The 9,502-nt window shown below is 54.1% G+C and overlaps 4 protein-coding genes across 4 annotated transcripts; 1 reads left to right on the top strand and 3 right to left on the bottom strand.

The window, feature by feature from the left end:
• Positions 1-388: 388 nt before the first annotated feature.
• Positions 389-1,366, bottom strand: GLRG_11716 (methyltransferase domain-containing protein; the record flags this gene model as incomplete). Its single annotated transcript, XM_008102412.1, has 2 exons — positions 389-931; positions 998-1,366. 2 exons carry the CDS (start codon positions 1,364-1,366, stop codon positions 389-391), a joined length of 912 nt encoding a protein of 303 aa, XP_008100603.1.
• Positions 1,367-2,115: 749 nt separating this feature from the next.
• On the bottom strand, positions 2,116-6,444 carry GLRG_11715 (non-repetitive/WGA-negative nucleoporin; the record flags this gene model as incomplete). Its single annotated transcript, XM_008102411.1, has 3 exons — positions 2,116-2,829; positions 2,879-6,030; positions 6,093-6,444. 3 exons carry the CDS (start codon positions 6,442-6,444, stop codon positions 2,116-2,118), a joined length of 4,218 nt encoding a protein of 1,405 aa, XP_008100602.1.
• Positions 6,445-7,181: 737 nt separating this feature from the next.
• On the bottom strand, positions 7,182-8,251 carry GLRG_11714 (short chain dehydrogenase; the record flags this gene model as incomplete). Its single annotated transcript, XM_008102410.1, has 2 exons — positions 7,182-8,039; positions 8,108-8,251. 2 exons carry the CDS (start codon positions 8,249-8,251, stop codon positions 7,182-7,184), a joined length of 1,002 nt encoding a protein of 333 aa, XP_008100601.1.
• Positions 8,252-8,722: 471 nt separating this feature from the next.
• Positions 8,723-9,297, top strand: GLRG_11713 (Erg28 like protein; the record flags this gene model as incomplete). Its single annotated transcript, XM_008102409.1, has 2 exons — positions 8,723-8,788; positions 8,845-9,297. The coding sequence occupies 2 exons, from the start codon at positions 8,723-8,725 to the stop codon at positions 9,295-9,297; spliced, it is 519 nt and encodes a 172-aa protein (XP_008100600.1).
• Between the last annotated feature and the right edge of the window lie 205 nt (positions 9,298-9,502).

Here is a 9,502-nt window from a genome sequence, read left to right as displayed (position 1 = left end):
GCGAGGTCTTTTTAGACTCTTGGCCGACACCAATTGGTCGGCACGCGTTGGACGCCACGTTCTATACGGTGGTGCGTACATACCAAGGCGGCCAACAAAGCCCGGCACTTCCCTCTTTTTCTCTACGAGTAAAAGTTCCTCGCGTTCATACCCAATGTGGCGTTGAAGATGTTAAAAGTGAGGCTTTAGTTATTAAGTCATGCCACATACGTGCATATCCAGTCCCGAAGGTCTTTTTAGGGCCCCCGGTTGAAAGATAGTTATCCTCGGTGTAAGCAGTCAATTTGTAGAACGTCAACTATCCGAAACGATTTGCCTCACAACGGTCCGTTGGAAGGACCTCTCATCCAGTCTCGATCTGGCTGACACGTCATTCATTCTCATAACTTCACTTCCGCACAACCCCTGAAGCAACAATGCATGCATAACCCATTTCCCATCCCTTTCCCCCATACTTGTCCTCCAAATGCTGTCCAATCAGGGCCTTCACCTCCTCCAGCCCATGTGCCGCCCTCAACTCCTCGCTCCACTCGATGTTCAACAGGTACGCCGTGGCCGGCCCAAAGATGTCCAGCCAGTGCTTTGCGTTCCTGATTGGCATCGTCCCGCGCTCGACACGCACCTCCACGGCACAGAACCCGTTCTCCAAAAGGTACGTCCGCACCCACGCCTCGTCGTACCACCGCCCGACCTTGTGGACCTGGGACCAGTTCTTCTCGGGAAAGGGCGCTTCGAAGGGTAAGGAAGCGAAGGCGGTCCGCATGTCGACGACCCAGCTCGTGTGATCGGCGTGCGGCGTGACGCAGCCGAAGACGCCGCCGGGCCGGAGGATCCGGACGACGTCTTTGATGACGGTGTCCGGGCGCGGGATGACATGGAGACCGAGGCTGATGACGACGTGCGTGAATGAGTCGCTTTCCAGCCCAGAGTCCTGGCATAGTACACAAACATCAGTATGGTGGTTCATTCCGAGGGTTTAATAGAGTCTCCAACAAACCGTTGCATCTATGACTCTTCCCTGAGCCCCAGCCCATTGCTCGTTCTTGATCCTCTTCTTCACCAAGTCAACCATCATCGGCGACTCGTCGCCACAGACAATTTCGCTTTTCTGGAAAACCTGCCGCGGAACGGCTTTATACAGCTCCTGCGTCGCGGGCCCCGCCCCGCAGGCACTGTCTAGAAACGCAATGGGCTCGTGAGTCTCCGCGCCCAGCCCCATCTGCGAGACGAGCCGCGCGTTTAGTGGCCCCAATATGGTGCGGCTCGTATCGATCATGGTCTCTTCCCAGTGCGAGCCGATGGTCTTGTCCATGGCACGGAAGATGGGAACCTTGGGGCCGTCTGGATGGGTGTTTTTCGTTGTCATATTTACTTCCTCGATACTAACTCAGACGGCACAGGAATATTAGAAAGTTTCAAACCTAGGGCGATGCTTAGGCGGATTCTCTCTAGAAGTAAAATGTCGGCAACTTGTTGTTTAAATAGACCGGTATCAAATGACATGAGCGAATGTAGTACTTAAAAAGTTCCCGAAAAGTCGCCGCCTCACCGAGGAGGCAGTCTAGCGTGGACTCAAGCCAGCAGTCAGCAATCAGCATCATCTGGCACAAGGATGGATGACACCCAGTAATTACGATTTCTAAGAACATCTGACAGAAACGGGATTGCACTTGCGCCTAGATAAAAAGTCACCTGCATGCAGGGTGCCGCAAGAGCGCAGCCAAAGAGAGAAAGTAGCATCTTGAGATTGTGACATCAGTCGTGGACTCGTAGGATATCGCCATGATGAGGCCGCACGCCAACAACACAACATTACTATAGTCGGATCGAGGTAAACATCCGGCACCTGGGCGCTGGGAATGTCTTCATGATAGAAAAAAAATCAACTAGCCATCCAAAGGCTTAGCCCACATCGCCTATCCTAGCCGCGCCTGGCGAAACCCCATCCCCCATCAAATGCAAGGTTATCTTTTGCTCACTTATTCTTTATACACTTCCCAGGGTTCACCGCCCCCATGGGTTGAGGCCGCAATCAGTCTTCTTTGGTTTTATCACTCGTCTTCTTTTTAAAAAACCAACTCCCTTCTTCCCCCTAATGCAGCCAAATATCAGACATTACATGAAGCGTAAGCTTCCAGAAGGGCCTCTGTCAACAAGGCCTTCCACCTCTCTCCGAACCGTCCGTAGACGCCTCCGTATCTCCGCCAGGTCCATGCCACCAGGATTCGAGCCGTGGCCAGCAGGAGGAAGCGAGTTTTCGCATCGGCTAAGCAGATCCTTGACCCAGGCACCGATGGCCCCATCGCCCTTCATCGAGACACCGCCACGGCGCTTCACTTCGCGCTGCCAAACATCAACAGCGAATACAATGAGTTCGATGATGCGGTTGCGATTGTTGCCGCTGAAACCGTAGTCCTGTGTGTCAAACACACTCTCGAGGACGCGAGTGGCCATATCGTGAGAGACGCCAAGACTGAGGAACAGTTGCACTGGCCAGGTAGGGTCGGCGCCAATCTCAGCATCCTGGTGATGCTCAACAGCGTATCGGCAGATTTCGGGCAGAAGGACGGGTACGGGGAAGATGAAGCTGTCCAACGAGGTCCGGTGGGCAATGTTCTGGACCTTGACAGAAACAGATTCGTATGGTGAGGGGAGGACAGGAATGCCAGGTCCAGCTTCCTCCATCCGCTCAACCGCTTCCTCGTGGATCTGCTCGATAAGGCTGATCCAGGTTTGGGCGATCGTTGTCGGATTACGGTAGTCGGCGCTGTGGTAAATGAGGAGGCACAGATCATAATAGTTGGCTTGATCTGCGTACTGGTTAAAGAGCTAAAAGATGTCAGTTTTGTACTGCGACGGGGGTAACGTGACAACCTACGTCGGATAACGATACAACCTGGCCATCGAGCGCTTCCTCAATCTCTGCCTTTCGTTCGGGAGCAATGCGGCTGTCGGCTTTGAGCCTCTCCAAGAGATCGTCTTGAATATTGGCAATGTCGAGAAGCTCACTGACTTCGTGAGCAAGGACCTGCTGTTGTTGTCTACCGACACCGGCCGTGGCAACGTTGGCATTAGCCTTCGCCTTGCTAAGGAGGGTGATTCTGTCCTTAATGCCGATGGCGAAGTCGGATTGCGCAAGGTCGTTCTGAACTTGAGCAGCTTCAAAATACCGTTCCCGTTGTGTGTAGAATCTGCAGAGCAGGTCCGCATGTTCTACGTTGGTTCTGGCCAAGCTCTGGAGGTATGTAATGACGTGTGGCGATTCGATGGCGAGAATTCTATCGGTCCATCCTTGTTCAATGTACCACTCATAGAGGTCAAAGTGGAAGACCTCGTCGTCCGAGTCGTTCACCACACTGTAGGCTTCGAGGCGCTTGGTTCCGATCAGCGTCAGGCGCCCATCGATGGTCTCGGGCTCTCTGCTCGATGCAGCGTCCAGGTGCTGCAGAGCTTCGTGTATAAGTTCGTAACACTTCCGGCGTTCGGCGAAGGCATTCGCGCGAGGGTCGTTACCGGGCTTGCCATCGTGAACCCAAGAAAGAGCACTGTTTCCTCTGTCCTTTTCGCGGGCCACGGTCAAACAGAGTTGAATGGCGCCAGCGTAGTACTTGAGATCAATGTACTGAGACACAGCGTTGTGAAGGTTGGAAAAGGAGAGAGCGCCGGCGACACGTTCAAAGAGTCTTAAGCTCTCGTGCAGAAGCGTGCGAGAAGGGTTGCTGTTGAGCGGCTGCTCGGATGCTCTCTTCAGCTGCTCTTGGGCCTTGAAGATGACAACATCGTCAGGGCTGCAGAAGCTGCCGCAGCGTCTCCGCAGAGCGTCCGCCACCGTCTCGACATTGGAACCGCTCTCGATGTTGCGGTTGACAATCGACTTGACAAGAAGCTTGGCCAAGTCCTTTCCGGGAGCTTGGGAGAAGAGACTCTCGTATGTGAGGTTCCTCAAGTCTTGTTGGGCTGTCGCATCCAGCCTGGTAAAGATGTCGCTCACGCGCTCGTCAAAAAGCATCAAGACGAAAGAAATACCCTCTGAGATACTCTCCATCAGCTTTTGCAGCGCGTGCAGCGCCTGGTGCTCTGCCTGGAGAGCAACCTCCTCTTGCTTGCTGGCTACTCTCTGGAGGTCAGAAGGACCGGAGAGGCCCTGAATAAAGCTCTTGTTCGCGTCGAGAAACCTGCGGAGACGCTCCAGCTGCTCCTGAATAGAGTGAAGTCTTGAGATAGGGACCATGGAGTGGATTGCGATGCCACCAGCAGTGTTTGGCGCAGCAGCGACGACATGGTTCTTCCAAAGTGTACGAATGAGGCGGGTGAGGTACACACAGAGAGCATCATGTCTGGGAGACAGGCGAACCAAGGTTGTGTTGAGAGGGGTGCCGTCGGCCTCGGTGATGGTAGGTTGTCCGCCGAAATCGACAAACACGGCCCGAGCGCGGTCTTCCGTTGCCTGATCAATTGCGCGCGTGGCACCAGGTCTGGCATCCCCGCCATATCCGCAGGCAACAGCAAGGGCGCAAGAGATGGTCTCGACTCGTCCGTAGCGGGAAATGAATTTCCTAGTCTCCATCTCCAAGCCTTCGTCACCAACAGCTCCTCGAATAGCAGCAGCAAAGGTGTCTACCAGTCGTCGACGGCGAATGATGTGAACACCAGTGTTGGTGAGAACGGCGAATTCGGTACTAGGTTCGTCAAACTGGACCGCGAGCTCGTTTCCGAAGCCGATGGGCTGCTTGGCGGCAGCGAATGGCTTCGTCACCAAACCAACATCTTCGGCCCTACTTCCAATGTCGATCCAGTTTCCGTGCTCGTAGTACTTGAGCGTTGAAGAAGACGAGTTAGCCTTGATGCGGCCGGTTTCGGGGGCGGAGACGAAGAGGAGATCAATGTTTGGGTCGTTCTCCTTGACAACAAAGTCCAGAAAGTAGCCCGGCGCAAACCTAGCTCCCAATCTGCTCAATTCCAACGCTCTCGAGCCCAGGTCAATAACGGCATCACCGTTACTATTGGTACCTGAGCGTCCGGGCTTGTCTGAAGGAGGAAACTTGATGAACTGAACTTGCATGCTCTGAGGAGGTGTGTTGGAAGAGATGCCGCCGATCATGTACGAGGCGGAGCTTGTTGCGCTGAGGAAAAGTCGACAACCGGTGTTGGTGAGAGCCATGAGATGGAGCTTCGAGGCCTCGCGCGAGGGAATGGCGCTAATGGAAACAAAGGTTGTACGGTCGTTGAGCAGAGGAGATTGGGTGATCATGTGAGTGATGTCACGGAGACAGGCGTTCCTCTCTTTCTCGATAACTTTGGTGAGCTTGTCCGGCCCATCCATGTGATACGTGCGGATTGTAGATCGGGTCGACAGGGTGTAGACAAGTTTCCGTGAGTCGTCGATGACGATGCTCTGGAGGCCTTCTGGAGACTTGTGTGCCCAAAAACTGCTCTGAAGGGTGACAACCGACGACCATCCGGGGTTGGTGTGGTTGATTTTGCCGCACCTGCTTGAGAACCACTTCTCCTCTTGTTGATAGTAAAGCTCGTGGATGTCGGTATCATTGCTACCCCCGAAGAAGATACGACCATCGGCAGTGCCAGCAATGACCCTTACATCGGTACCTCGGAGGGGGAGGTTGAGCTTTGTACTGTATAGCGAGACGGTCTTCGTCCCTGACGGGGTGGGTTCGGCGGATAGACCAAGCAAGATCATCTCAGACGATGTTGCAACAACCAAAATGTGGGTGATGGTGTTAACAAAGATTCCGGGCTTGGGGGCAACGAGAGCGACAGCGTGGATCGTATGCGGCTGGTCCTCGAAACCGATCAGCTCGGGATCGGGGTGGGTGTAATCCCAGAGAAAGAGCGAGTTGTCAATAACAACCCAAGCATGATTGATCTCGGCGAACAAGCCCATTAGGGTCTGGAGCTGGCCGGTGTTATAGTGGCTAAAAACCTGGTTCGGAATCGGGTACATCTGGGTCTTGTGGAAGGGCGCCCATGGCGAGTCGAGAGTGTTGAAATCATATTCCGACGACGCTCCTGCTATGTGGTTGTCAATTCATCGTGTGTCAGTTGAGATGGCCCAGGAGTTTGGCAAGACTTACGCCTGCAGTAGGAGTCAAGCTCAGGGTAGTTCTCGTCGGATTGGAGGAATTGATTGACCGCTTGAGCGGCCCTTGTGACAGGCGGGAGGTTCTGCTGAGGGGGTTGCGACGACGAAGTTGACACCATTCCACCTCCCGTGCTCATCGACGAGATTGTCGCGGTGGCCAGGCTCGATGGTGGCCCGACTAAAGCGCTGCTACTTGCTGTTGCTGAGCTTCCCTGGCCTGTCTCGGCATCCACAAACAGTCGTCGCCTGGCGGGATCGTTCTCGTTGGCGAACCGCGAAGCTGCGGGCGTGTTGAAGAAGGCGCCCGGCACCGGCCGCGCCGGCGTCAACTGGGGGTATGACATGTTGTCGAACAACAGAGGGAATCGGGTGACTGGCTGGCGGGCAAACGCGTCGCAAACTGCGGCCAGTGATGGCGGATTGAAGTCGCGCTACCGAATCATCAACGGGTGATGGCAGGCTGTTTCCTGTCAATTGGCGTGTTTTCAGAGGGGGTAAATCGGCAAACGCGTTTGCAATGTTGGGACCTTGCACAGCTCAAGCTGGACAAAGAATAATTGCAGATACTAGGAGCTTCGGTGGCTCGGTAAGAAAAAGATAAAGGTGTTTCGGAGCCAGGGCAGCAAAAGTGCAGCAGTAAACAATTTCTGGCAGAGCTCAAAGAGGCTGGGGCGTCGGGTGCTTGGAATTTTCGTGCTGGAGTTGCGCTAAGCCTGATTAGGATACAAGGCTGAACCTGATGTTTCCGTACCGCGATTGACAATAGTTCTTGAGCTACCTTAGGATAGAGTATATCAGAGACATCGTGTTTTTTGATTGGTATTGAATTCTTTAACATATTCGGTTCGTGAACCCATGGTTCTAGTTTATTCTATGGCCAACATCCTCTTGGTGACACGATTTCTTCCTGGGTCACCTATACCGAGCTATCAATGCTTCCTAATGCCTTTCAGACCTAGCTATCAAATTGAACATTGAATCATTCCTCATTTGGCAACTTATTAACCCCAGAGGAGCTAGGTGTCGCATCCTTCTACATCGGCTTTGTGGCCCATTCATCACCATGACTACTGGCTCTTGTCTACTGCTTCTTGGCCTCGCGGGCGGCCTTCCTGAGCGCACGATTGCGAATGTCGACGTGCATCTTGAGGTTAAACCAGATACCCAGGCTGTGGGCAGCGCCGATGGTGCTCTCAACAGCCCAAAGCATCAGTGCATGCGTCCACCAGGGCGTGTAGGTGTAAGCAAAGTTCTGGTAGCCGCCGGAGCCAATCTTGCCAAGGGTCGCGCGGACAAAGTCCTTGGGCTTGGGAATCATGGCGCTCGAGCGGCGAACTTTGCTCATGGCGGTGGTGATGAGGTAGCTGAGGACGAGCTGGACGTCGACGCCCTGTGGCTTCAGCTCGGCAGCGAGAGAGCTGCTCCAGTGCTGGAGGAAAGCCTTGCTGCCGGAGTATGTGGCCAGGTATGGGGTGGGCATCCAGCCAGCAAAGGAGCCCATGGTGAGTATGAGACCACGCTTGCGCTGCTGCATGATGGGCGCGACGACCTGGGTGGTCTTGAGAGTGCCGAGGCAGTTGATGGACACGATGCTCTGGAGTTCGTTGCGGGGGGTCTCGAGGAAGGGGATGGGGATGCTGTGGCTCTGGCCGACGTTGTTGATCAGGATGCCAACGTCGAGACCGTTGATGAGCTGGGCCAGTCTGTCGTAGTCGGCGTCGTCGTCGCGGGAGAAATCCATGGCAAGCACCTTGACCTGGATCTTGCCCGAGAACTTGGCCTCGATCTCGTGAGCGAGAGTTTCGAGCTTGGATTGGGTTCGAGAGACGAGGACGAGGTTGAAGCCCTTGCTGGCAAGCTGGTAGGCAAACTCTTTGCCAAGACCATCGGATGCGCCGGTCACAACGGCCCAGGTGCCTGGCTTGCCATACTTGCGAAGCTGTTGTGAAGAACTGTGTGAGCATCTACTCCTCTACTAGTCACTGGGCGACGGGGAGGGCCACTTACACTAGTTCCGCTAAGCAGAAAGACTCCAAGAAGGAACTTGACGTAGCTCAGGGCTTTGGAGGTGAGAAAAAGGGCGCCAACACCAGCGAGAAGAAGCTGAACAGACTGGGGCACGTAGGCTAGATTATCAATCAATCCTGCCATGATAACTACCGCCACAGGGCCTAGGTCAATATTTTGAGTGTGTAAAGAGAAAAAGGACGAAGAGTGGAGGGCGGCGCAGAGGACCTGGAAATTGCGTCTCGTCCGTGAGATAGGTGAGCACGGACAAAATGTTGAGATGCGCGAATGTTGGAAATCGAATATCCCCCCAGCCACACCTCGGCACCTGCCTCATTTTGTTGAACTTTCACACTACCTAATTGCCTGTTACAGTGGTACAGAGGTACCTTGGAACGCTGGAGGGGCAGAAAGCTCTGACCAATCGTTGGACAACCAGCTCTAGCCAGCCACAGCTACCCAAGGTCAAGCCACAGCCAATTTCGAATTGACAGCCGATGCATTGCGAAGCTATATGATTTTCCACTCTTCTCTGTGGATGCGCCGCAACTCTATCACCAACGCTTCACGCCAATTAACCTAAATCGAGCCTCTAAAACCCCAAGATCAGTCGCAATGCCGTCCTACGCTGATTACCTTCCTTCGGCGAAGGGTGGTATTCTGCCCTACTACATGCTCCTTGTAATGAACCAAGCTATGGCTTCCACGATCATGTCACTGACTATGCTGCCCCTTAGCTTTCCCTAATCTCTATTGGCAACTCAGTGCAGAACCTCATGACCCTGCACTACTCGCGCCGCCTCTACGACGGCAAATACGTCCGCAACACGAAACTCCCCGCCCGATCCGCCACGTTCAATCCGGAGGACTCGGTGGACAAGTACGTTCCCGCCCCCGCAGGCGCGACAGACATTATTGATCAGGCAACGCCCCTTGCGGCCCGTTGCTTCGGCACCTGGACATTCCTTACGAGCATAGTCCGTCTCTACGCTGCGTATCACCTGCGTCATGCGCACATGTATGACCTCGCCATCTGGACATACGTTGTTGCGCTGGGCCACTTTGCCAGCGAGCTGTTCATCTTCAAGAGCATGTCCTTCGGCCTGCCACAGATATTCCCCTTTACTCTGGCTACTACTGCTCTGATTTGGATGCCACTGGTTCGCCCCTTCTACGTCGACAGCCCTTAGGCTGTTCGCAGGAAACCGGGGCGTGACTAAAACTGGACAAAAGACAACACTCATATCATATACTCTACAAACAAAAGTGCGGCGACGGCGTGCGGACATGGGTAGTGTGTCTGCATAAGAAGGATGTTCACCAGATGCTGGCTACTCAGCTACTCGGGCAGATCGATGCGCTATTGCGACTATGTTGATAATAACACAAGAAACC

This window comes from Colletotrichum graminicola, assembly GCF_000149035.1.
Source record: "Colletotrichum graminicola M1.001 genomic scaffold supercont1.110, whole genome shotgun sequence".
NCBI classification, from domain to species: domain Eukaryota; kingdom Fungi; phylum Ascomycota; class Sordariomycetes; order Glomerellales; family Glomerellaceae; genus Colletotrichum; species Colletotrichum graminicola.
The sequence above is the reverse complement of the archived record's forward strand: the minus strand, read 5'-3'. Positions and strand labels throughout refer to the sequence as shown.